General features: G+C 41.7%; 2 protein-coding genes across 3 annotated transcripts in view; both read left to right on the top strand.

Annotated features, from left to right (window-relative positions):
• The first annotated feature begins 696 nt into the window (after window positions 1–696).
• Window positions 697–15785, top strand: LOC110980131 (NFX1-type zinc finger-containing protein 1-like). Its single transcript, XM_022236500.2, has 4 exons — window positions 697–935; window positions 6627–7045; window positions 7439–12781; window positions 13437–15785. The coding sequence occupies exons 2-3, from the start codon at window positions 6633–6635 to the stop codon at window positions 12771–12773; spliced, it is 5748 nt and encodes a 1915-aa protein (XP_022092192.2). The 5' UTR covers window positions 697–935; window positions 6627–6632; the 3' UTR covers window positions 12774–12781; window positions 13437–15785.
• Window positions 15786–16599: 814 nt separating this feature from the next.
• The window catches only part of LOC110980104 (importin-4-like), a 28701-nt gene continuing 17468 nt past the window's right edge, over window positions 16600–27832 (top strand). For both annotated transcript variants that reach the window (XM_022236447.2, XM_087137877.1), the window contains exons 1-16: window positions 16600–16736; window positions 17418–17504; window positions 17672–17751; window positions 18824–18865; window positions 19391–19526; window positions 20057–20236; window positions 20891–21058; window positions 21529–21612; window positions 22451–22600; window positions 23094–23257; window positions 23765–24012; window positions 24661–24768; window positions 25517–25642; window positions 26213–26336; window positions 26917–27028; window positions 27451–27578. In XM_022236447.2, coding sequence (XP_022092139.2) covers window positions 16671–16736; window positions 17418–17504; window positions 17672–17751; window positions 18824–18865; window positions 19391–19526; window positions 20057–20236; window positions 20891–21058; window positions 21529–21612; window positions 22451–22600; window positions 23094–23257; window positions 23765–24012; window positions 24661–24768; window positions 25517–25642; window positions 26213–26336; window positions 26917–27028; window positions 27451–27578 — 2003 coding nt within the window. In that variant the 5' untranslated portion in view covers window positions 16600–16670. The remainder of the gene's footprint in view (window positions 16737–17417; window positions 17505–17671; window positions 17752–18823; window positions 18866–19390; window positions 19527–20056; window positions 20237–20890; window positions 21059–21528; window positions 21613–22450; window positions 22601–23093; window positions 23258–23764; window positions 24013–24660; window positions 24769–25516; window positions 25643–26212; window positions 26337–26916; window positions 27029–27450; window positions 27579–27832) is intronic.

The following is a 27832-nucleotide window of genomic DNA, read 5'->3' on the forward strand; positions in this document are numbered from 1 at the left end:
AGGTATAGTGTGTCTTATCGCAGGAAATCCATGAATGGCATTTGTAATCTATTTTTTTTGGTTGGAATGTACAGGTTTTAAAACGCACCTTCTTGTCCAATTCAGCACTTTTCAATTCAATTTTTGCTTTTGCCATTTCAAAGAGTGTTTGGAGTGTTTTATGTTTATGCTAAAAATAGGTAACTTGCAAAATCTTTCCCAGATGGAATTGGGTGCTAAAGTTTTATCAGCACCACAGACCTGTCGGGATTGTAAATTTTTTTATGAATTGTCTCAATTTTGGTGTTTTTCTTGTTTCACTTCATGACCGCAAGCCATTCAACCACGTTTCTCACAAGCATTTTCAGTGAATAAATTGTCCCTTACAATTTTAGCCAAGATCCAGTGGGTGTCTTCCTGAAATGGCAGCACAGCAACAGCGCCCTCAGTTTTTAGGAAAAGCATGAAAGGAGCACTTTTCGTCGCATTTCATCCAAATGCGACAGTCAAAATAGTTTGCAAATATTTTTAGGGGTTTATAAAATTGCATAAAAGAAAAATATCGTTATAAAAAATATGAATAGACCCTTTACAAACTACAGACAGGGTTAAAGGTTGAGAATGCATATGAATGAACAACTACGGGTAAAAATAGACATTGAAAAAACGGCACTGACATCCTGTGACTCACATTCATCCAGTGCATATTTCTCATCGGATAATTTCCCCACAAGCACGCAAGTACGTGTCTTTCTCACAATTCACAGGCTGTTGCACATTTGTTCTTTTCAAGACCCAAATTCAGCAATTGTTTACTTCTCGACAAATTCTACACCTGGCACACACGAGCTTCCTTTTCGAGTTTGCCAATCAAAACTCTTTCTTATCATGGTCTGTGTATGATGTGTAGGGGAACAGTACAGAGGATCGTTCGTCACCGAGGGAGAGAGAAGTAGGTAAGTGGCGTCCAATTATTTATCTGTTCGATTGCAGAGGGCGTTGCTACTGCACAATGAAGTGGCCGGCCATTATGTATAAGCGGGATTTACTCTGTCTAATGATTTGCTTTCTTTACGTTATAGGTCTAGTCTTTATCATCATGTAACGTGATAATGCCCCCCTCTTTTACACTAATTTCATTAAATATGGGTATGACCAGTTCCTCAAAATAGTTTATTTCGATGCAGGTTGCAGTGAGAATTTCTAATAACCATGATGCCAATGGATTCAATATCGCAAAGGTACATTTTTTTCAGCGTAATGCCAAGTTTCAATACATGTACTTAGACTCAGACTCACATTAGAGGTGTGTTATACTGCTCGCGTGTGGCGGAAATCTTAAACGAACATTCACGGCCTGGCTGTGAGATTTAAAACTTAAAAGAAGACACCCATGGTCCGTTATTGTTAGAAAACAACCCGAGGCAAAGGAATGACATTTATGTTCAAATGAAAATGTACACGTAATTGTTATCATTTGGTACTGTGGAAGCCTTGGCACCATGCACTCTCCAACTTGGAAATTATTTTTCACATGGCCTTGGAAGTTACGGTTATTTTACCATGTGTTGAGATTCCCAGAACGCAAAGAGAACACAAGCAAAAATACAGGCTCATAAAATAACCTATCCAGCACGTCTTAAATCTGAACCACAAACCAGAAAAGGGCCATGAGTTATTGTTTTATAAACTCCACTTACTCCCCTCTGATATAAATAATGCATCTATTCACAACAAACCATACTCTAGTCTGTGGACGTAGACCTCAAAGTTGGCTTTAGAAATACTAGTCAAATGAATCTTAACAATCAATCTTCAACAGGGACATAATACTGGATGAAAACTGTATACCAGGCAAGATATGGGACGGAGGGGTACCCCCTTACCTGTCCAATCTCAATACACACTCAAGACTATTGTTACCTAACACATCCCCCCTAGAAGTCTGTAAAGAATTCCTGAGATTCCGATCAAACAATGACCAACACAAAGGCGGGGGGGTTCTCTCCGTCCCATATCTTGCTTCAAATGGGTCGTACTCGAACTTCCTGCTCAGAAGTGCAGACGTCTTTACCGCTCGACCACCGAGCTTGCCTGTGTTGGCTGGCTGGTTCGAGTCGGATGTAGCAGCGGGTACCCCGAACAACTGTTTCCAAGGAATGTTTTGCTTTATGGTATATTCACAAACGGCTACCAGGCGTTTATTACGTCATTGGTTGGTTCTCACCATGCCTTGCGTCATCTGGTGAAAGATCGACATGCAGCCCCTGGAGTCGAGGTTGGAAACGCACATCTGCAAAAATTCCTGTAAATTCAGTGGTGGAATGGTCCCCATTCCTATTTTAAAATGTATAGGGGATGGTAGCTGCGGTTTAAAGCGTGCGACTAGCCATATAAATTTGGACTAGCCCTGTCAATTTGGTTGCTGAGTATTCAAGTTTTTTGTAAGGCCACTTCACCCTTTCACTAATAAATTCATAATTTGCACGCATGCGCACAAATGGCCTTGGCGGCAAAACATGTGAGCGGGCCATTGAAAAGGTACATGGGTGCAACTTTGATGATCATTTTCTCTCCGATTTTCTGGCTTTGTTCAGTTTTTTCTTCAGAAAATTCCATTAAATCGTTTTGCTATCAGTTTCTAATCTAAGCAGGGTTTTAGTGCTCTGTAAAAAGACTTTATAATCGTGATTTTTCCTGTGCGCAGGAGATCGCCGTTCCTTAGTAAGGCCCCCTTCATCATAAGTACATGTAGTATAAGTGACATCGTAAGTGTTTTGGGAGCCAATCTGTGCATTAATAAACACGTACTGATGTTCAGTGCACATGTACTCTACGTACATAGCTTAATTTACCATTGAACCTTGTCATAGCCGAAACCAAAAGAAATGGTATCCAGTTGTAGTGTTTGGGGTTGTACGTCGAGACGAACTGAAGATTCCAAAGGGAATGGGATCTGGTTCTTCCGCAGATTTCCTTAGTGCAGAAAGCAGCGAATCAAATGGGTACAGTAGGCCTACATGTGTATTGAATATCAGCAATTCGTTTCAGCGGAAAGGCGAATAAAAACAAGCAGTTATCCTTGCTAAGTCTCTGTTGATCGCAGGGTGGTAATTCATTTTTAAATGATTATCATAGAAAAATCATTTTAGGGCAATTTATATCAAATCAGTGATTACTATTTTAAATTTTAGATAGGCTTAACTGAATAATTTATGGTAAAGTTATTTTGGGTATTAACGGAGAAGAAAAAGCAAAATGTGTTATCAGATCCTGCTAGATTTGTGCATGGAGCGGGCATCGTTTCCTCATTCAAATACATCCAGCAGGATTCTGCCGGATTCCCTCTCCCTGCATTAATTTGGAAGGTATGTGTAAGACGTCTGGAGACTACGTACGGGACGGGAACCAGTCTAAAGGTGCTACTTGCGTCAAGTGTTGCGCCTTAAAGGCGGCTTTCCATTATGTACGTTTCCATATGTACGTTTTTGGTGCGTTGCGTACACGATGCGTTCATACATTTCTTTTTCACGGACACAAAAATCGACTCCATTAACATAACACACGTGTACGTTACGTTCGGCCGTCAAAATTTTGACGGATACGCAGCGCTTGGCGCAAGTGTTGACGCGCGTTATGGAAAGACGTACGGGCGATTCACAGTAGGGCGCTTCCAAGAGTTCAATGCAAGGTGTTGCCCAATTACAATGCACGAAATCTGTCGACCCTTTCCAAACGCGCATTGGGTCGACATAAGATCAATTGTATATTCGGCACACCATATAGATATAGCGTTAAAAGTCTTTTTATTCCATATGTATGACCGAACACAGACGTACTAATTATTCTGGGTCCCACTCGCGCTCGTGGGATAGAGTTAACCCTAAGCTATGGTAGGTCTTATGACAGGAGGACGATTCTGTCACTATCAGACCCTAAATCAGCGAAAATGATACTGGATGAGTATTCAGACTATATATTGTATGCTGTAAAATCTCTCGTACCCACTTTCGACTAAAGAAAGTCAATATAATTTTATCAAAGCCTGGCAATACACGGCACAAACAAGGATGAGTTGATTTTTGACCTTTGCCTATGGGTGTAGGCCTATATATCAAAATATAATAAAGTTAGTCTCGGACTCAAATGAATGTAAATATGGTCACAAAGTTTAGTTCATTACTCTTGCCATAGCTGTATTCTTTATTGGTCCAATGTGGCCAGGTACCAGCTTGTATGTGGGCAAACAGGCATAATGCATTAACATGTGGTGCACCGAACCCCACTGGGATCACCAGTTCCAGCCATCATGATATTAGGACATACCAGACCCACCACATCCATGCACACCACATGCACACCAGACCATAAAGTATAGGATATGCAATGACCAGACCCCCCCCCTGTATGGCCCCAGGGCACACCAAATCATGAAATTGGGGCACACACAAGACCTTGTCATATACGTCTCTACACTGATCGTCGTGTAAGAGAAGACCGGACCTTAAACACGCAAGACCAGGCCAGAGACCCTATACCAAATAATAATTTCATTGTAACAGCAATTAAGGAAGCTCTAATGAAAAACCCAAACTGAACTGTTAAAAAATCAAGGCAAAGAAAATTCTCTCTCCCCCTCCCTGCTTCAGATCTAAGGGGGGAAAGGACCACTGTGAACCTCCGGCGCGCCAATATAGCGCCTGTCCACAGAGTGAAATTTCGGACAAACTTGTTACTGTGTACTTATTCTAAAGTAATATTAACAACTTTATTGGCCATTCCGATGGTGTATCTATGCAAAACTTAACCTGTACCTGTCACAGTCCCGCTAAAAATGCCTTCCCCCGATTGGACCAATGGGAGGAACAGTCGAACACCTAGTGAATATCCAGGCGACCGCAGTTTATAAAATTGAAATAACGTCATAAATATGTAACCCATTACGCCTGTCAGTGTACTGAGTAACTAATGAAGTAAGTCTGTAATGGTGGAGATGGGATGGAGGTGGGCAAATAAAAATTCCAAATTATGAAGTGTCCCCAAGACAGAGCTTTCACATGGTGAACCCAACTTGCAGTGCTTCCCTTCTTACGCAGGCCACTCACACATTAGAAGCCGTCTTATTGGTTGGAAGTTCACAATTCAAATTGGTCAAAATCCCTCTGAGCTGATTGGCTGAGTATGCCACAGACACTGGATCAGTTTGTCCTCTTGTGTTTTCCAAAAAAATCTAAATTGTGTTTCGTGTAGACAAATTTTATGTTAGTTACACCACCAACTTCCTGAGTAGATAGCCTTTTCAACGTAGTCCATAGACCTGCAAAGGTTTCTCCAACCGTACATTCATCTCCTAAATTCTTGCAAATTCATCTGTTATTTTGTGTAGCACGGATCCTGACTTTTTACAACATCAACATCCACTCGAGTAAACGATAACAATTCTTACATTTACTACACGAACAGCTCTGCTAAACTCTATCGCATATTCAGGAGATAGCTTGACAGCTTTACAGTTGATTGGCTGATAGTAGTCATGTCAAGATCTGAAGTGCTTAAGTTTGCGATGGAATTCTGTGCAGCAGTAAGCACTTAAGACACACGCATGAAGGGAGCCAACAGGAAATAGTACTTAAAAGTTTATAGCTATGGCCTACTCAAAGAAACTAAAAATCTATGAATGTTCAAAATACTTTACAAAAAAATCGGAGAATAATTCATTTTATCACTTAAAGATAAACATGCCATCTTTTTACTCGGGTGTATCCATCAGTGACGGGGTTCCAGGCATTACTGCTGCTTCTCACTAGGCCCAGAAGCCGTTTTTTTCCCAAAACAATCTTATCTGCCAGGAAACACGTCTACCACTAATTAACCAGTAGTCCACTGCTAGGCCACCTCGTCGAAATTGGGGATGCAAAGTGTACTCCCTCCTATTCTACCTGAAGCTCCACCCATGATAAGCTTTGTGGCATTCAAAATTACTGGTTTTGTGGCACAAGCTCCAAGTTGGCACCAATGCGTACAAGAATCTTAAGTTGCATGTTACTACCACGCTATGTACTGGCCAGTTTAAAGCTTTCTCAAAATTATGCCCCGAAGTTTTCGTCGACCCTGGGCACAGTGAATAATATGCCTGTTAGATAATACCACCCTTCGGTACATACTTCGGTACGTACAAGCAGTTTATTCAAAAGAATATTCTTCATGACCAAATCGACCAGAAATTCGGTCTTTCCACCAAAGAAGTCACAATGAGGGCATCAGAACCTTTTTGTTCCAATACGGTTTATAATCAGGCTGAGATAACATGTGACGCCTACTCGTGTATTGCCATCCTTTGGGAAAACCAAATCACAGCTATAAATGTTCACAATTTATTCGACACAACTTACTCGTTTGGTTACCTCTTACACGATTGAAAACACGAATTCTTCGCAGTGAACGATTTTCGAGAGTGTACATGAAAAACCAAGATTTCAAATCTGGCGGAATGCTTCAGCGCAAGTAAACATTGTCCCGTAATGCGGCATGTATATCCACTTTGATTCGATTTTTGGTTTCCAACGATAAAGAAGGAAACAAAGGAGTGCTCCTAGCTGATGAATATTTAAAATCCTAAAAGTACTTCATCGTTAATTTTTTCACAGGTAACCATGGACACCGGCGGTCATCGTCGTCGGGGTCAGCAACGAAACAGAAGCCACAGGCACGATGAACTCGATCGGGAAAGTGCTCAGGATTATGAACAAGGGAATAGACAGTTGAATGGACGAGGGCGTGGACGAGGACGTGGCCGGGGGCGTGGTCGAGGGAACACCCAAAAGCTTGGCCAAGAACGTCACGAACAGAGGGGACAAGGGCTTGGAGCATATGATGAACAGGGGCGTGCGAACGGGCGTGGTGAGATGCTTGAAGAAGGACGTGGACGTGGTCGACAACGAGAAAGGCGAGGACAACGAAATCAGGAGCATGGACATGGAAGATTCCAGGAGCGTGGACAAGGCCATTATCAAGAGCAACATGACCAAGAGCGCAACGGAAGATGGAACCATGCCCGCAGTCAAGGGTAGAAATAAAATTTATTTTCTGTTTTAACTTTCATTAAAGTTTACTTGTGTTTAAATTTGTACAGGAGAAACTATCAAAATGTACATGAACTAGTAACATATTGCATTTTGCAGATTTGTGATTTTTTAATGTAACGTGTATTTTAATTTGGAACAAACGCAGTGTGCTTCTGTAGCATTAAAATGTTTAATGGGGGCGCTGTTGAAGTGTTATTGGCCAGTTGTGATAACATGTTTTTGGTCTGCCACGAGCAATCTGCAGGATTATATATTCAGTCTTAATAATTTTCTTCTTGAAGAGAAATTCAAAATGGATTTGTTTCTGAAGTTACTTTCCCATATTTTGTTTGTTTGTTTGTTTTCAATACTACTGGTTTCATTCTTCCTTGCAGAAACGCTGATAACAGAACAGGTCGACGCGACAGCAGGCAGATCAAGCATTCTGCGAAGCAACCGGGCTACAAAAAACTCGAATCATTAATGTCACAAGAGAAAAGCCCTGCCGATGTGGTGCATGAGTTGAGCTCTTTTAGCGAAGGGCTGGAGAGTTTGCTGAGTGAACGCAACATCCGACGAGACATGATAGCTCTTCTCATACGAGTCCTGGCCAAAACCTGTCACTGCACCAGCCCTGCTTATTCTTTGAGTAGAGTTTTGAATGTAGTCGTTGGCAGTGGCTTTCTCATTCATCTGGGGCGCCACATAAATGATATGATGAGAGAGGAGGACCACGAATACCTGAAGGAGACCTCAGATGAGATCTCTTGCATTCTAAAGCTCATGAAAAGTGTAATACAGACTATCAGTAGCAGCAAGAAGGATGTTGGACTTGTTCTTATGGCTGTTCATTATGTTTCTAGTCCAGTGGGTTTAGAGACCAAGGGATACCCTGTTACAGAGGAGGTCAGGATCTCACTGGGACAGCTCCTGTCATGTTGCAATGAGCCAAAAGAGAACAAGGCCAAGAGAATCCCCCAGGTGAAGGGCCACGGAAATTCTGAGGGGCCTCCACCAAATGACTACAGATACACACCCATCTTTCCAGAGGTTGAGGAAATAACCACCCACATGGAACCATATTTGAGATCCAATGTGGTTCAGGGAGAATACCAGGACCTTGACCATTACTTAGATGTTCACTTTCGCCTTCTGAGACAGGACTTCCTGGAACCTTTGAATAAAGGAATTACGATGTACCTTGAAACTTTACAGGAGGAAGAATCAAAGAAGGGTCAGAAAGAAAGCAACGACAAAGAGAAGAAAAAAGATAAGCCCAAAATGACTGATATCTACATTTATCACGACGTAAGGATTCTGTTTCCCATCTGCTCAAACGATGGAATGACTCACCGTCTCAGCTTTGACATCTCTAAGCTAAAGAAGGTGAGATGGCAAGCCACCAAAAGACTTATATTCGGATCACTAGTTTGCTTGTCTAAAGATAACTTCAGATCAGTCTTCTTTGCAACTGTTGCGAACCGGCAACCGCAAGACCTGAAGAATGGATTAGTTGACGTGCGGTTTCAAGGCATGGATCTCGTTTCAGAGATAGATTCCTCGGATTCTTTTGTTATGGCCGAGTCTTCTGCCTACTTTGAAGCCTATTGCCATGTCTTAAAGGGCCTCCAGGAGACAACAGAAACCACTTTACCGCTGCAGCGCTACATCGTCGAAGTCTCAAAAGAAGTCTTACCCCCATCGTACCTCAAGGACGACAGAGATGCGACGTACAATTTGTCGTATTGGGCTAATCCGGATACTGATCATGATGATTATGGTACTGGTGAGTATCCCAGGAAAGGTCAAAGCAGCCATGTCAAAGAGGTAAAGATTTTGAAACGGACTTCTTGGCCAGAAGCCAAAACTCTGCACTTGGACAAGTCTCAGCTAAGAGCCGTTCAAGCAGCCTTGACCCAAGAGGTAGCCATCATACAGGGACCGCCTGGGACCGGCAAAACCTACATAGGTCTCAAGATCGTTCAGGCTCTCCTACACAACAGTGCAGTGTGGAACGGAGGTGGAGAATCTAACCCCATCCTTGTGGTCTGTTACACCAACCATGCCCTTGATCAGTTCCTTGAGGGGATCATGGAGTTTAATCAGAATATTGTCCGTGTTGGAGGTAGGAGTAAGAGTGAAGATATGAAGACTAAAAATCTGAACCTCTTGAGAAACGAATATAGGCGTGGTAAGAAAGTTCAAAGAGCAGTTCACCTTCGCATTAACAACATCTTTACGGAAATGCAGTCCTCGCGCCGAGTGATGGAGTTGTCGCAGAAGAAAATAGAAAAGACTTTCACAGGTATCATCAGTGAAGATTATCTGCAGCCTTTCATGAGCAAGAGACAATACACAAGTCTTACGGCTTATTCTAAGGGGTCAGACTTTAGAGGACCTACATCTTGTATACTAGATTGGTTAGGTCTGTCAACCACGGGACAGAGCATTGGGATCAGTTTTCAGAATGATGTTGGAGACAGCGAAGACGAAGAACAAGACGATGACGATGATGTCGAGGTGGACGAAGAAGCAGCACTGATATCTGAGCAACGCATCCTGGACGACGAAGAAGAAGAAGATATGATCTCTTCTGATGGAGAAGGCTCGGAGAAGAGTCACATAGTCTTAGACGTAGAACACCCTGGCTTAGATATTTCTGTTGGTGAAGGCTGGCAGGTTCAAGCAGGAAGCAAAAAGAAGATGAAGACCAAGCTTCTTCGTAAGCTGAGAAAAACTGACAGGATGTCCGAAAAGGAAGCAGATAGGATTGAAGATGTGTGGACGATAGGGAACATCGACAGCCGTTGGCAACTATATCGTTACTGGGCCAGTGAGTACTGTAACGATGAGCACCGGAGAATGGAGGCTGTGCTTCACGAGTTCGACGATCTGACACAGGAACTGAAGGAAGTTCGTGTAGAGGAAGACTTGTCTATTCTCCGTCATGCCAGTGTGATAGGTATGACAACAACTGGTGCTGCAAAACATCGGAATGTATTGCAACGATTGGGCCCCAAAATCGTAATTGTAGAGGAAGCAGCAGAGGTTCTAGAATCTCACATCATTACCACTTTGAGCGCCGAATGCCAGCATCTCATCCTAATTGGCGATCATCAACAACTCAGGCCAAAACCCACTGTCTATCGTCTTGAAAAAGACTTCAACTTTGGCATCTCTCTCTTCGAGCGGTTGATAAAGAATGATTTGCCGTTCCAGACCTTGGTACAACAGCATCGAATGCGTCCTGAGATCTCAACAATCATGAAGAGTCGCTTCTTTTATCCAGACCTGAAGGATCACACCAGTGTGAGGAATTATCCTCACGTTACAGGAATCCGTTCAGACGTCTTCTTCTTGAACCATGATTTCCCAGAGAATGCTGTTGATGACTCCACGAGCAAGTCCAATCTCCACGAAGCAGAGGTCTTGGTTGGTTTGTGCAAATACCTGTTACAGCAAGGACAATATCAGGCGTCTCAGATCACTATTCTAACTGCCTATGTCGGTCAGCTTTTCAACTTCAAAGAGCTCATGAAGAAGTCAGTCTTTTTCAAAGACGTTCGTGTCTGTTCGGTTGACAACTACCAAGGAGAGGAAAATGACATTATATTGCTCTCCTTAGTTCGTAGCAATTCTAAAGGGAAGATTGGATTCTTGAAGGAACCTAATCGAGCGTGTGTAGCTTTATCCAGGGCACGGCACGGCTTCTATTGCGTCGGAAATTTTAATTGTCTAAAATCCAAAAGTCCCCTATGGAAAGAAATTGTGGACCAGATGGAGAGAAACGGGCTGTATGGAGAGGAATTACAGCTGGTTTGTCATAACCACCCCAAAACAGTTACACTAGTCAGTAACAAAAGTGATTTCCTCAAGTGTCCCGATGGTGGGTGTAGCAAAGCTTGCGAATATCGCCTCAAATGCGGCCATAGTTGTACTTTAAGGTGTCACCCTGATGATCCAGAGCACAAGGTGTTCAAATGTCTCAAAGCTTGCGATAAGGTTTTAAAATGTGGTCATCAGTGCAGTCTACTGTGCTTCAAACCTTGCGGTAAATGCACCAGGAGGGTCTATAAGACATTGCCTTGTGGGCATCGTAATCAACTTTTTTGCTACCAAAAGCCTGAATCAGCAGTTTGTCAGATGCCTTGTGCGAAACAGTTGACTTGTGGACACCAGTGCAGGCGAAAATGTGGCGAGGATCCGTGTACAGAAGTCTGTCACGAGAGAATCTTGAGTAGTGACTGGCCTTGTGGGCATGCTGTGCAGGTGAAGTGCAGCGACGGTCCAGAGAAATGTACTAAGGAGTGTAGAGTGGTTCTGGAATGTTCTCATCCTTGTCAAGGTTCGTGTGGGGCTTGTAAGAGAGGCCGACTACACGTGCAGTGCAAACAGAAATGCGACCGCACGCTAGTTTGTGGTCATCAGTGCACTGCGTTGTGTACAAGGGAATGTCCTCCCTGCGCTCAGGAGTGTCAGAATCGATGCGTGCACAGCAAGTGTCCTAACCGATGTGGAGATCCGTGTACACCCTGTCAGGAGCCATGCCTGTGGCGCTGTCCACATTACAGGTGCAGAAAGACATGCAGTGAGGCATGTGACCGGCCGCCGTGTGACAGACCTTGTCCTGCTAGGCTTAGGTGTGGTCATCCATGTATCGGTTTGTGTGGAGAGCCATGTCCTGACAAATGCCGCGTGTGTCACAGAGATGAGGTGACAGAGATATTTTTTGGATCTGAAGACGAGAAAGATGCTCGATTTGTTCAGCTGGAGGACTGTGGTCACGTGTTTGAGGTCGACGGTCTTGACCAGTGGATGCAAGTTACAAACGAAGGTCAGAAGTCCATTCAGTTGAAGGTATGTCCAAGATGTAAGACACCCATCCGACGGAATCTCCGCTACGGGAACATAATCAAGGAAGCTCTCGGGGACATTGAAAAAGTCAAGGCGCGTATCTTTGGAGAAAAAACACAAATCGAAGACAAAAAAGAACAAATAACTCGAAAGCTTTCCTTGCTCAAAGATGTAGATTCTGTCAAAAAACACATACAGTCTCCGCGAGTTAGCTTGGCAGACCTACTTATGCTAGAGAACAAAGTGAATCTGTTAGTAGCTATCAGAAAGGCTAAGAAGAGAGTGGATGGAAGTGACATCCCTGAATTCCAGAAACAGATGCGACAAGTTAGAAGAGATCTCTCGAAGCTAAAGCAGTGGTTGTTGATGCCTCGAGAGTATTTAAGCCACCAAGAACTTGACGACGGCAGTTCGGAATTACAGCGTCTCGATATGTGCTCAGAGCTGTATCACATCAAAAGCAAGGTTCGAAGTAAGACAGACTTGAAGGAAGTGGAAGACTTGGTTCTTAGCGGAAAACCACTCAGAGGAAAGGCGGTGGAGAGAGCGAAGATGCTGCTGAAACGACTCAAACGTCAGTGTGGAGGAACGACTCTTGGGATATCAGAGACTGAAAGGGTGATGATTGTAAAAGCTGTTGGGCTAACGCAGGGACACTGGTTTAAATGCCCGAATGGCCATTGCTACGTCATTGGAGAGTGTGGGGGCGCTACTGAAGAGGGTACATGTCCTGAGTGCAAAGCGAAGATAGGGGGCGGGAGTCACCGCCTCCGGGGTGATAATAAACTGGCAAGTGAGATGGACGGGGCTCGAGTTGCAGCATGGTCGGATGTCGCTAACATGGCCAACTTCGACCTGAGAGAACTGCAAGACTAATGGAAAAGGTAACTAGCCCTGCTGAAATATTACATTCCCATTCAACGACAAAAAATGGAATTTTGTTGAATATGAGATTGTTTTCACCAACTCATTCTCTGCTGAATGGAAGTGAACTTTCACACATTTGAAATAATTATCCTCACAGATAATGTTCGCTATTTTCAACTTCTTTAGTAACTCTTAATGCTACATATAACAATTGTAATCTTCCTGCATTTTATCTGTTGTACAAGTGTGATTTCGCACATATAAAAGCATTTTGAATCCTGTAAAAATAAATTCATTGTGAAACAAGTAAATTTTAACTGCTCACGTGCGTCGAAAACAAGAAATAATTGCATCTAGTGTGTTGGAAGAAATACCGTGCGAAGTGAGCAGATTTCTATCGTTTTTTTGTTTTTCCAAGCGACATACTGGGCCCTGTGGTCGTATGGGTGGCGCACGGCACAATTTACTGCTCGTTTTATGGTGGGCAGTAATTACCTTCAATGGCAACAACATTTGCCGTTAGTGTTGCTTTCCTGTGGCATATTTAGATTTACCGAAATGATGTCGTGGTATCTTTTCAGCCATTCTGGAATTCCTGCTTTCTCACATGGGATGCTAAAATTTTGGAACATTTAATTTATAAAAGGTTTTTCTCTCCCTTCAATTTGGAAGTAACGTTCTGACAGTTTTGAAGAGCTGCCGCCCAACAGGACGATCCCCTGCCTGAGTGGTTGATCAGGGTCCTTTCCAAAATCTGGAGAACCTTGGCATTTTGTAATATCTAATTACAGCTTTCTCTTTTTGAGAAATGTGTTTAACTTGTCTGTTTTTATTTGACTTCGTTGGATTCTTGTTATATGCAGATGTGCATATGTATGAAGGTCAAATTTAATATGTATTTAGTCCTACTGTTGAGTTGTGACAATAAGGAAATTAATTTACTTCACAATCTTGATTATGAATTTAAGCAGTTAAAATAAATCAAATATGAGAGTAAACTAATTTTGTTCAGTGGAGAATGCAGACTTGTTACTAACAGTGCTTTAGAGAATCAATCTATGCAAAGCACCTAAAGTTGGTTATCCAGTAAAATGATTGTTACAAAGCCAGTTTATAATATGATTCAATTTATATTTTGTACCCAGTTTTTGAGCTGAAAAACAAAAATATGTGATTCCGTACAAAAACAATTTGAGAAGACAGCAAAAAGCAAACCAAACTAACTCTCTTTACCCACTCGAAACTGCTCACTATGTTTGACACTATGTCTGCACCTTGGTTCCTGCTCATATATGTTTGTCTGATGTTTACCACGTTGATTCTATTGCAAAATACAAAATGGCGTCTTTTCATACATGTCATTAATATATAACGCCCCAGCCGTTTAGGCATATTTTGCAGGTCTGCGTTTTGGTCATGTTTATTCAATTAATGTTTTTTTTCTTATTGAATTTGTAGCACGTTATAAACTCATTTATGCATCAGTCAAATCTGTGTTACTTACAATAGACTACACATGTAATAGAGGTTATTACTATCTACTGTATGACAGTTTTATCTTTCTAACAATTGACATTGTGTATTAACGATGACGTACTTATCCATTTAAGACTCCATCCGGAGTGGTAGCGACTTTGATTCGCAAAGGTAGGTAAGATTAGAATCCATATTTCATAATGATGAAGAAGACCTTGATTAAGAAAGGGAGCAGTGAGATAACAGAAATTCGTGTGCACGATGCACGTGCTGATTTACTGAACCAGTGTTTCTGGTCTCACGGTTAGTTTTTCTAGAAATTTTTGGTCTGTTATTTCCCTGTTATAATGGTTTAAAGCAGGAAAATAGACACAACACGTTCTTAGAACAAATCCTATGAATTCGATATTCTATGTAGTAATTAATTTTGTCGATAATTCTACCAAAAATTACGTCTTGATTTTGCATTAGTGTCAAATGCGGAGAATGCGAAGCAAGCAAATTGAATTCCAGAGTGAAACTTTAAAGAAAACTTTGTGTATGCGTGCTTATCCATGAAAAGTAACTGTTGTATTGACTTGGCTTCTTTATTTCTGCAGATACTAGATTTTAAATTTAAAAATAATTATTAGGACCACACGTGCGTTTTATGTATCATGCATAATTTGGTCGCCAGATTAGCAAAATCAAATGTTCTTCTCTTGTAATGGTCACCAGAACGAGTTGATTCCTCAGCTCTCATCACAATGTAAGACGAGGGAAAGAGCTATTATCTTAAATCATGCAGCCGTTAAGAGATTGATCAAACTTTATATGGTGATTACCACAATGTATCAATTTTCAGAAATCGAATTTGAACTTTTCTGATACACATAGACTTATATACCATCATTGTTAGTGATTGCACTGTGTATTTGGTACACTTTCACTTATGTCGGTGGCTGAAGTAAGTTCAGCTATCACATATTATGTTTGTTGGGATTTATAAAGGCTTCATTATCTCTAAGAAGTGGATACAGGAAGCACTAGGCCTACATTTACAAATGTATTAGTTCGCATAATTTTAATCAATATTAAAAACTCATCTATAGAATATTAAAAATATTATCTTTTAGTATTCATATCTTAACATTTTATAAACATTTATGTAAAATGATTGATTTTTTTATTTAGACCAAAGTATTATTGTTCATTCAATATACCCCGGAGGAAGACGACTTTTCCTAGTCCTCCCTGATACCAGACCATATAAGTGGACATCACGCTCGCTCCCTGCATTCGCCAGAAGAAATTCACATTTTTCAACTGACTTTTAAAAGAATTGTGAGGGAAAAGACAGTATAGGAGAAATATGACTGCAAATTCTTTAATATTCTGAAATGTGATTTGTTGGAAATCACGAAAACAGTGAATGGAAAATATATCTGCTAGATGTAAACTTGAGCGGCTTTTTGTAGTCTTAAAATTCATTTTGAAGGGAGATCTATTAAACCGCATATTTTAGTCAATTGAGCAGTCGAATAAATTTTAGCTGTCAGTGAAGAACGCCGGTTATGTTGCATTTAAATTTGTAAAATTTTGAATTTATGTTGAGGTCATAGAAAATGAGGAGAAATGAGCCATGAGCATGGAAGAAGTGGAGGGTTGATTCATCGGTACATGTACTGCGAAAATGGATCAAGGGCTTTTGAACGGTGGGGGGTTCAGGAAATTTTGTTCCTACAGTTAAGGGGTAGGGTTGCTACATATATAGTTGTCGCTGTTGGTGAGATCCACTTAATCCCTTTGTCTTGTCCTTAACCATATATGCAAAATAACACACCTGCATGGTTATGCTTTTGAGGGATGTTCTAATCTTGAAGGCCCCCTTTAAAATGGCAGAGACCCCCCCATCCGCGTTGGATAAAGTCAAATCACGGTCAAATAACTGATTCACATCAATAAAATTTCAGGGAACAAACCTGGCACAAAATTTGTCGTAAATTCACCCCACTTCCCCCTAAATCCAAATTTAAGAATTCAGGGAGAGCGTAATGGGTAAAGAGGGAAACGCTTGCCTCAATCCATTTTTAGGGTTTCGATGTTAGGCCTATGATTAGGATGTTGCCTCGAGAGTGAAAAATAAAAGTCCGCTGATGGGCCATGTCCAGTGTATTGTGAGTGTGTAAACGCCTTCTATCGTGGACCTATAACAATAGGGGACAATAGGGTCCACGGTTGCCGAAGAGTCCACGGTTGGAAAACGTGTACAAAACATATGGGAGGTCTTCCGAAAAAGTTGAAGTATGAACAAAAGATGAACGATTGAAGGCGTTTGAACACTGGAGTGTGTGGGGGCGCCACGCATACGTTCGATCGATATCCACCATACGTTACACGTACATGTATATCCACAGTCACTGACAGTCGAGTCATCAGACCTCTCCGAAAATGGCGGCCCCCTTGGAAGAAATTTTACACAAATTGCTTGTACCAAATAGTTCCGTTATTCAAGAGGTAAGAACAGAAAATGGCCTACACTAACCAGACTAGTTAAGAACGCGCTTTGCACAGAACACTCGAGTAAACAGTGCAATGTTGTAACGGGCTTATGCGTTACAAACAGGTTCGGATGGCATTAACAGGACACGGGTGACAGTGCGGATTATAGACAAATACAAACACAAACGATTAGGTTTATTCAGCAGCGTGTGATCAGCTCACAGAAGCCATCTTGCCAACAATAGCACGGCTTTTCCAATAAGGCACTTGACTATGCATAAGTATGGAGTGCTCAACTGTATGTACAATTACACCGCTACAATGTTTTCCAATATTGCCGACATGACCATGATGATGAATGAGTGTCAGACTTCAAGTTCATGTTGAGTTTGGATTAGCCCAGGTTGGACGACATCTACATTGCATTGCGACTAACATTCAGGGTATGAAAGTTCTACTATGCGAAATTTTTTCAACGGTTTTTCACAGGTGGAAGGCGAGGAAAGCACCACTCTGCCAATCAGATTCCCCGATTTGTAATCATATTTTTCTCAGCATCTGCATGTTTGCAGTGAATGGTCGTTGTTTTTGCTAGAGCCTGTTAGTGGAAACGTTAACAATTTGGTGCATTGTAACATATAACTCAAGCATGTTAATCATCCTCTGTGATGATCAGTTTCCCACTTTTTCCCGTAGGGCACCAGGGAGTTGAAACATGCCCTGAAGGATCCCAATATTGTCCCAGGCCTGTTTGCTGTCTTGACCAGTTCTAGCAACCCTCAGGTAAAGCTTTGTAAGGAAAACCTCGACTTTGTATGTTGAACTGTTTTTTTCTGTATCAGAAAGACTGATTGTCTCAAATTTATACAAAATTTCTTAAATTTGTAGCAAAATGGACAGAATAAGTTTTGTTATGACTGATTGTTGTCGATTTGGTTTGGTCTGCACAGATACGCCAGCTTGCAGCTGTGCTTCTGCGACGTCGAGTTGTCAAGCAGTGGACCAAATTACCACCAGACATTAGTCACAAGTAGGTGCTGGTTACTGAGCAGCCTCTCCAAACACAAGGGAAACAGGGGAAATGGACATTGTAAATATACAGGAACAAAGATTAACCAAGATCCTGGGAAAAAATCACTAGGTTTGGGATTATTTTGGAGGGTTGTTGAGGGAGATAGACCACAGTCACTATTTCGGAATTGATGCTTTTTATTTGGTTTTAGGAGAGCATAACATTAGCTTCCTGCACAATGGAGGAGTTAGGTAAATATCATGGCACTGCCCTCCTAAACCAAAACATACCACAAGTAAATTGGTAAACATTTGTGTTTAACAGTATCAGCAATATCAACATTGTTGTCCAGAACGCTTAATCACATGACAGGGCGACATAACCGCATGGCACACTCACCACCAGACATCACAGCCTGCCGGCATTGTATGATATCCCGCATGCACACGCACGCACACGCACGCCGGCGCCTCTCAGCGTGAAGGGTAACACAGGGACCTCTAACCGCTTACGTTGAAGGATTTCTCTGTCGCTTTTAATTTCCCTTAGAAAAAAAAATCCCAACAGAGATGTGACAAAAAGTTGTTGACTGCTGTGATGCAGGATATGACATTTTGAATACCATCTGGTACACACAGTACCCTCGACATTGCCTTGAGCACTATGCATTCCTTTGTATTTCACAACATCATATCCCACACCACAGCAGTCAACAGCTGTAAATTGAAGTCAAATCTGTTAGTCAGTCTCAAGGCAATTTGAGTCACCATGAGCGTTTTAAATGAAAAGAAATGAAATGATTCCTTTTACTTCCACTAATGTCCCGAAAGGAGTAGCAAATGGACTTGTGAAATGGCTTTTTATGGGGTTGACTATGATCTTGACCTTTGACCCAATCCACATTTAATGCAACAAATCTCTTTGTAGCTGTCTTTGTACCCCATGGTTAGGCCGATTGTTTGCCACAACGTGGTATGCTCATGTTCACGCAAAAGATTTTAAAACATTTGCTGTGTTTTCTGCTTGTTGATGTGAATTCTCCATCCAAGAAGACGGAGTTTAATGGGGATAATTTATTGTTTTCTTCTAGCCTGAAGCAGATCTCCCTTCAAGTCCTACTTCAAGAAACAGAGTAAGTTTGTATACATTCATGATATTAAGTACTAAATCCAAATCTCTCTGGGATGATTGCATTAAGAATGCCCTTTGCTTACCAGATTAAAACTTTTGCAATTTAAAACCACTGCAGAAAAGTTGCACTTGAATTTTACTAAAATTTGGGATCTTGCTCCAATACTCTACGCATGTGGTGATTAGATTCATTTGTCTATCAATTTGAGAAATTCCACCTCTCAACGCATAGACAGTTCCGATGACCATGGTAACACCATTACTGGTTTTTTACACTGGCCCCCGTTTATGGCGGTAAGCATAATGACAGCTTTTTTATGCAATCAATGTTCTGTGACAGTCGCTCTTTACAAAACCCCACACAATGCTTACCGCCATTTGTGGGGGCCATCAGGAGTGTCCAGTGAAACAACAGTGGATTCATCTATACTGCACATGGCTTGTACAAGATGAGATCTGTAAGTAGACACCAGGATGAGATGAGGTTTCAGTTTTACCTGTAGACACCTAATGATTGTATTCACAGTAAGAGCGTCTGTAATGCCGTGGCACAGCTAGTTGGAGCCATAGCCAAACATGAGCTGACATCCAGGAATGGCTGGCCCGATCTGATGCAGTTCCTACAACAGCAGAGCCGCAGCCCGGAATGCCAACATAAAGAGGTATGGCTGTGGCTTCCCTTGCTTGTCTTGATCCATTAACATTGAGTCAATTCATTGACTAAAGTTTGTATCCGGTAGTGTCGTCATTGATTTGCATTATTCTAATGTCGAGAAATGCCGTTCTATTTATTCAGTAAACAGAGTTAAAAATCATCACAGGTCAAGTCATCCTGTCTCAAGTTAAGTTGTGCATTATTCATAAACTGTTACCATGGTATTTCATGCATTCCCCTTATATTGCTCATTTCTCAGCATTCCTGACATGCTACCTTAGTTGCCTCGATTACATTGCAACTCAGGTCTTAAACAAAGTCATCATCATTTTCCAGCTTTGATTTGTAAGTAAACGGAAATAATATCTTGCCCCAGAAATGATGCTACATGCATCGGATAATCATGCAGTTGCACAAGATGCCCCAGGTGTTAGGTAGGCTGTCTGGTTTGTAGTTCTTCAGTTGTAAAATGTTTGAGTAATAACAGTTTCTAATTTTGATTTTTCGTTGTGATATTTATTACTTCTGGAGTTGCAGGTTGGTGCCTTAGTGCTGAGTTGTGTCAGTGGCTCGGCTGCCGAACATCTTCGGCCCTACCTACGAGTCATATGCAACCTTTTCAGTACCATGCTGCAACACAGAGAGAGCCAACTTGTTCCTTATTATGCCATCCGAGCTATGACGTCATTGGTGCAACACCTGGGCACAGATGATATCGTGAGTTTGCTACCTTTTTGATATGACATTGAAGGGGAAAGGTTTTAGAACAAATTGGAATGCTTCGTACTTTAAATACATGGAATGTAATTGGATTGTTACCTTTCTAAATTGGAATTGCACTGTGGAAATTGTTCGCCACTTTGAGGCTCAAGCCATCCAAGGCTATGTCAGAATTACTTGGCTGTGGCTTAAAATTATGCAGGAAGTTATGGTTGTGGCTGCACCATAAGGTTGTGTGTATTTCCCAGCCACAGCCAAGCAATTCGAACACAGTCCAAGGTTAATCTAGATCTGAGGTTTTTCATGAAAGAAAGCAGATCACAAAATAAAGGTAAACACTGTAGGCATGAGTTGTACAAAGATGTTGCCATAATGTGTAAATAAATACTTGTCAAGATGTAACTTGGCTCACTCAAGAGCAAGGTCCAGTTAGAATCTTACAAACACAAAGTTAACCGTTAATTTTTCCCCAACATGGATGCCATAAAACACCTTTGTTATACACATGAAATTGCCTGGCCTAAAACCCTCAAACTCCACTAGGTGTCATTTTGAACTGCAACAAACAACTTGAGAGCGGAAGTCAGCTGCTGTTTTAAAGCACACCCGGACATTTTCAACATCCATACATAATTTCTGTCTTTATATTAGCCCCAGTTTCGTCCACTAATACCACAAGTACTGGTGGTGATTCGGCTGTTGCTAGGCAGTGATGAGGATCAGGGTTGCCAGGCGATGGAACTATTTGATGAGTTGGTGGAGTGTGAAGTGTCCATCATTGTGCCACATCTGAAGGCTGTCGTTGAATTCTGCTGCGAGGTGAGATGTCATGATTTGCTGGTGGCTGTTCAAATAGACAAGGGTGTTTTAATTGTAACAATTGACCGTAGAGTTAGCCCCCTTCTTCCTCAAGCCACACCCCCTTCTAGTTTACATGCCATGGGAATGTTTTTACTTTGTTCTGTTGAGTAGGCCACACAACTGCCTAAGCAGGATATCCCATCTTATAGAGTTCAGACTTTTGTAGCATGTCTCATCTTTCCATTCAAAGCCAGCCAGTTTTTCTCTCTTTCACTGTTTGTGGTTGGTCACATTTGTGGTCAGCTATTTTCATTTGAACTTAGAGAATTTGCTGAAGTGGGTTTCAAATCTCCTACGTTACCCTAGTAAGCGAGCTATCCAGTCCTGTAGTTTACAGCGTGTCAAATTATTGGTATTGTGATGAATAATGTACATAGTTCATATGAGGTTATTAGAGTTGACCATTTTTCAAACATTATCTTTTGCAGGTGGCCAGCAACGGTAACCTTGGTAACAACGCTCGAGTTAAAGCTTTGTCCTTCATTAGCTGGCTCACAAGTCTCAAAAAGAAGGTGCGAACCAGAGTGTTTCCATTGTCTTTTTTCACCGAAAATAGACCATGTGGTCGGTGTGTCTATTTTTGTGGCTACTACTTTGTACTTTCCTTTGCCTCGTAGCTGCCAAGCTTTAGTCAGCACCTCAAAACTCTGATTTTGTGGAGCATTCTATTTGGAATGTCAGCAGGTTTCAATTAAACACAGCTTTGAAGCTCAGATATGTACTCAGTATGAACCATGTTTCATCCGCAAAGAATACCTTCCAGTCCAAATATCACCCGCAGTATGCTTCATACAATTGTTTCTCTACTTAGGTTTGTTTTACACAATTTGCTAGGCAGTTTTTCCTACTTACGTAGACATTTTAAGCCATGTTTGAAATGTGCTTCCAGAGCTAAAGTTGTGTCTCTTGTTTTTACTCATGGCTACATTCTTTCAACTGATGGAGACTTAGACCTGGCGGTGAACACAAGATTCAGATTTGTATTGTGTGTCTCAGTAAATCCCTGTACTAAACTGAAGTCAGCGGGCAACCAGTTAGTCGCAATAGGCATCACACTATAGCCTGTGGCTGGCGACCATTTGTCTGAAATGTTCTCTGTGCTTGACACAAATCTACAGTTGGGGTGCCATGTTCCATGTTCAGTATCACTAGTCAACCTTCGTGATAACCTGCAAATAACCCATGCTAAGGAGGAACAGTGCTTGGTTTAAATGATAATGCAGCATGCTCCATGTGTGTATCAAAAGTTTCTAACAGATTGATAATATTATGTTTAGGAACTCAATTCTTAAATAGATGTACTAAAAATCAGGGTTTGTGAACACTCAGTTGCCAGTTTGGTTTCCACAGGCAATTCTGAAGTACAAGCTAGTCAATCCAAGTCTCAAAGTGCTGTTCCCAATAATGTGCACACCCCCTGAGGAAGAAGAGGAAGATGATGATGAAGATGATTGTGGAGAGGATGCCGAGGCCAATACACCATCTTCATTTGCAGCCCAGGTGGAGTAACATAGCTTCCTGGCAAAGCCAAAACCTTACCTATATCATGCTGAAGGCGAACCCTCCAATTTGTCAGACAGAGATAAGTTTTGTTGGGCAAGAAAAACTAATCACTCTAAAGTAGAAGCTGTAACCTGTGACACAGGGATCAACTCATTTAAATATTCATGATCACAGGCATCAGTGCTACATTCGCTAAGCACAAATACTTGTGAAATGTGTCAGCTAATTAGATTTAGGGGAAAACAGTTTGTTCTGCGGATCGATATGATTTTATAACATTGTTGAAGCTGAAGTTTGTATTGGCAGAAGGAAGATTACCTTGCCTCTGAAACTGTCCATTTGGAGTTGAAGGTGGTCCAAGTTGTGTAAACTAATCAGCTTTTCCATAGGTGCCATGAAAGGTTGCAGACAACGTCAAAATGCTCTACCAGCCGTCCAACTTTGAGACGGATATTGTTGCATCCTCTTCATGGAAACTTTTCTCCATCAGGTGATCGATACGATGGCTCTCCACCTCCCTCCTGACAAGCTCCTCCCCCCACTGATGCAGCTGGTACAGCCGGCCTTGAGCAGTAGCAATCCCTACGAAAGGAAGGCGGGGCTTCTCAGCATAGCCGTACTTGCAGAGGGATGCGCTGACTTCATCCGAAATAAGTAAGGGTGTTATGCCATGCCCACAGGGTCAGGGTTTCTTGAATTCTCTAGAATTTATCGTAGTTATTAATGATGACGACACAAGGATTTCCCAGAAATCCCTTCAAGCTTGAAGAAAAAAAACAGTAGATAAGTCAATGAAGAAAGGTTTGGTCCTAGAGAAAGGGTGAAAAAAAAAACCCTCCAGATGAGAAGTCCCCCGGGAAATCTACAGAGTCAGGTAGGGACTGAGAAATCAAACCACCTGTCAGCCTGGGGTTGGGATTTGATCCCGTGAAAGGTGAGGAAAGTACCTCTAGGCCAGCCTGACCTCCCTCATTACTACTAACTAGATTCACCATCTAGTTGGATGAAAAGATCACTACAGCATCATATTCGGTTTCCAAAAGTGTGGTATTTCTTGTGGTTATGAAACACAGCATGGAGTGTATACACTGTTTTTTGTCTGCATGAATTTCCCGAGATGTTTTGTAAGATGCGCGTATTTCATGACATTTTCTTCCTCAGACACCTGCAGTCATTACTGGAGTGCATCTGCAACGGCATTCAGGATTCCCAGCAGGTGGTGCGCAATGCTGCCCTCTTCTGTCTGGGTCAGTTTGCCGAGCACCTACAGCCTGACATCAGCAAGTACCATGCTCAGTTACTGCCGCTGCTGTTTGATTATCTCAGCCAGATGTCTGCGGCGGCAGATCAGAGCCCTAAAGGAGTGACTAGGATCTACTATGCTCTGGAAATGTTCTGTGAAAATTTGGGTAAGTTGTGAGCCACTTCATTTTGATCCTTTTAAAGGGCCTGTGTAATTCTTTCATTACAATTTGTGAACTGGTACGTTTGTTAAGTTGTGGTTTGCCATTTTAAATGGTATTTTGGGTTTGTTTGTTGGTCTTGTTTTTGTGTTTTGCTGTATTCATAAGCAAAACTGTAAGTTTGTGGCAGAAATCTCAATGTTACAGCTATTTATATGAAAATATTGCTGGAGCGTTGGTATTTTGTTGTCAAACTTTCTCCTCTCTGGTACAAATCCAAATGATTTCAGTGGCATTCAGCTCCTGCCAATAGGAAAAGTCAACAATTTGGGGCAACTTGGCTTTAGTCTTTAGTCAAGAACTTTGTGTGTATGTCTGATTTACAATAAAAAGAATTTCTGTTGGAACAATCATAATACATCTCTGGGAAAACTCCCGGAGGTTGGAGCAACGATAAATGTGCTGCAAAAATAGCAGAGCAACTAATGAGGGGGTAATTCTGCCCCCTCCCCCTATGCATCATTTCAGGGTTAGCAGATTTGCTTAGTATACAGGGCTCTAAGCACATGATGACTGGTCACGAATCAGCTGAAGCCTTTTGCCATCCTGTTACATTGTTAATCGTAATTTGGATGTTTTTTCTTTTCTGCAAAGGATCAGAGGATTTACTTCCGTACCTTCCCACTTTGATGGAAAGACTTCTGGTTACATTAAAGACATCAACTAACACGCACATCAAGGAACTTGCTATCAGTGCTATAGGTGTGTTATCTAGAACCGTAAACTTGTTACTAGTCCAAGAATGGGCTGGACAGAGCTACTCTAGTTGTCAAGGCCAGTATATCAGAAAATCTTCTTGAGTTTTCTGGTAAACCGTCCTTGACAACTTCTTTTCCAAAATATGTTTATTTGGAATGCTTTTTAACATTTGTGCTGTCATAAAAAATACATTCGCACAGGAACTCCTTTTAAATCAGACAAATTGTCTTGTCAGAATTGTCTTCGGTTTTCAAGGCATGCAGCAAAAATGTGGACAGACTTCAAAAAAGTGTCAAAATCGCACAAAATTTCAAACAAGACAAGATGGGATGTCGGCATTTCAAGTTAGGGAGCCTGCATGATGGGTTGGAAACATTTTCCCAAGGATGGATTGCGCTGGGGAGATGTTACTTTATTTTGGATTTTTGCCCTGCTAGGCGTGTATTATAACACTTTATACTCGGTGTTTGCCCCGGAAGGCTTGTGAGAAAACCACAAGCGTACTCAGGTGGGACTCGAACCCATGACTTCCAGCTTACTAGTGCAGACGTCTTAACCACTCGACCATCAAGCTTGCCGGTGTCAGATGGCTGATTCTAGACAGATGTAGCAGTGGGATTTTTTTTCACAAGCCTTCAGGAGCAAACACTTAGTATTCAGTGTTGTATTACACACTAGGAAGGACAAATATACAAAATTGATTCAGACTAACACCTTCTCATCTCTGTCATGTTATCCTATCCCATCTTAGGAGCAACAAGCAACGCTGCAGAGCAACACATGTTGCCGTTCTTCCAGCCAATCATGGAACAGCTCCGTGTTTACCTAACAACTGTTCAGTCTGGAGATGGGCTGACATTACAGATCCAGGCAATAGGTACGTAGGTCAAACCCCACACAAGGTTGATGTCAGAGTTGCCTGTCTCTTTGTCACCATGTGAGGGAGCCTTTCTGCATTAAGTCAGTAGGCTACATGATCCTCCATCACTCATTTTGGGACTTCACTGAGCCAATTCAAACTTTGATAGAATTCATTTTACAGTTAATCACCGATAAGAATACACTGCTCCACCATGAGGTTGTCATGAAGAGACCATTCTCCAAGTTTTCTGTTGACAGAAACCTGTGGTATTAATCTACATTTTTGAGAATGTTTTTTCTTTTCGAAGTATAGGAGCAGCATGCTGCCACCTCACAAAAAAAAACACAACCTTGATTCAATCGCAAATTGTTTACCCAAACAAGCAAAAATCAATAACAATGCAAGTCCCTGGTGTCAGCTCGGGAATAAAATTTATCAACCATTTCCCACAATGCAGTGCAAAAGATGACTTGTCTCTGTGTCAGCCTCTTGGTGGCGCAATACACTTCTCTTTGTGTCAGCCTCTTGGTGGCGCACTTTATTGTGACTGGCCTGTGTAGAACATGTTTGCCTGTTGATGTACAGATACTTTGGGTGTGCTTGCTCGCACCTTGGGAAGAGAAAACTTCCTCCCCCTCGCTGAGGAATGTCTACAACTCGGTCTGAAACTCATTGAAGAGGTCAACGACCCTGACCTGCGTAGATGCACGTGAGTACCGGTATCCCGTTGACCTTCATCCTCAGAATTGGAATGATGTTTTCTGTGCTGTACACTCTGTCTGTGGTCAGCATGCAGGCATGGTTAGCGTGCAGGCTGTGAGAATGTGCGACTTGAATGGCAGTATCTGTGAACCTCCATTCCAAACCCAGGCTGACGACTCATGAGCAATTGTCAGGAAAATTAGGCCGTGTATCAGCATGCACATGAGCAATGGCAATTAATTTAGCAACTTTCATTGCCGCTTAAGTAAGGACTTTCCTCCCAAAACTTTTAACTGATAAACTTGTTTACTTTGGATCACTTTGAAGTGTGAAAATTAACCGAGGGGATGTAATTTTAAACTTAAAAATTTCCTATTTCAGTCTTGTGTAGAGATATCCAGTCAATTTGTGAACAAGCTGCAAGTGTTTTTCCTTAACCATTGTATTGCAAGAGATCTTTGATTATTTTTGCCGTCCTTGTTGGCATATTGATCAGAGTGAATTTCAAAACAATTCACTCGTTAACAAAGAAATGTGATCCACCTTTCATGATGTCGAGTGTTTTTGATTCTGTTGCTGTTTTCCAGGTATGGATTGTTTGCTTCCCTATCTCATGTCCTCGGAGCCGACATGTCTCCGTATCTTGAGACAATCACCAAACTTATGATAGACTCGTTGCAGTCTACAGAGGGAATAGTGGTAAGTTTTGGAGACTCAATAAGACACAAGTTGACCTGGGTCCCAATTCGCATTATCTGTTTGCAGAGTTGTAATGACTCGAGTCAATGACTCGACTCGAGGCGCATTTTGGGGTGACTCGACTCGAGTCTCTGCTGTAAAATGACTCGACTCGAGTCACAAAAATCAGTAACTCGTTACAACTCTGTCTGTTTGGAAAAAACAGTGCTTATCTTCCTGGAGTACTCAGTATTGAATCCATAATGTTGTCTTGGATTGGCTTTGTAACACTTCAAATGGCATGTTCGGATTTAAAAGCAAAGTCACATGGTTCAGGGGCTTCAACCCGGGTACTGTATTTTTTCTTGAAATCACAGCAGGTAACAATTATATCCAAGACATTGCTTCTGTTGTTAGAAATAGTAATAGGTTTTGTTTCCTAGGCCCATTACAATGACGAAGACAGTGGCGTCTTGTCATTATTTGAAGACGATGATGATGATGCAGAAGAAGAGGACATTGAAGGAAGTGATCACCATGGCAACGGGGAAGAGGATGACGATATACAAGGGTAAGAGACAGAGGAGAATTTGGTCTTTTCTTGTGATTTGGAATTCCATTTTTATCCTGTCAGTCCCTGCAGTGCCCTGAAATAAAGTACTTCAGATTTGTTGATTTTCAGTTTCATTTTGGACATCGACTTCATCAACCTCAGTACCAAAGTAAACCAAGTCATATCATCCATTTCATGTGAAATGACAGCACTATCTTCAAAGTAGGAAGATCTCTGTAAGTTAAATAATGTTATTTCTTCATAGCCATCCT

The sequence above is a fragment of the Acanthaster planci genome, linkage group LG06, assembly GCF_054643075.1.
Source record: "Acanthaster planci isolate LZ-2023a linkage group LG06, COTS_SCS, whole genome shotgun sequence".
NCBI lineage: Eukaryota > Metazoa > Echinodermata > Asteroidea > Valvatida > Acanthasteridae > Acanthaster > Acanthaster planci.

Bases quoted from the DNA above. Each gene is read 5' to 3' on its own strand.
- LOC110980131 (XM_022236500.2), top strand. From the start codon at position 6,633: ATGGACACCGGCGGTCATCGTCGTCGGGGTCAGCAACGAAACAGAAGC. The intron at 7,046-7,438 runs GTAGAAATAAAA...TCTTCCTTGCAG, and splicing joins AACCATGCCCGCAGTCAAGG to AAACGCTGATAACAGAACAG.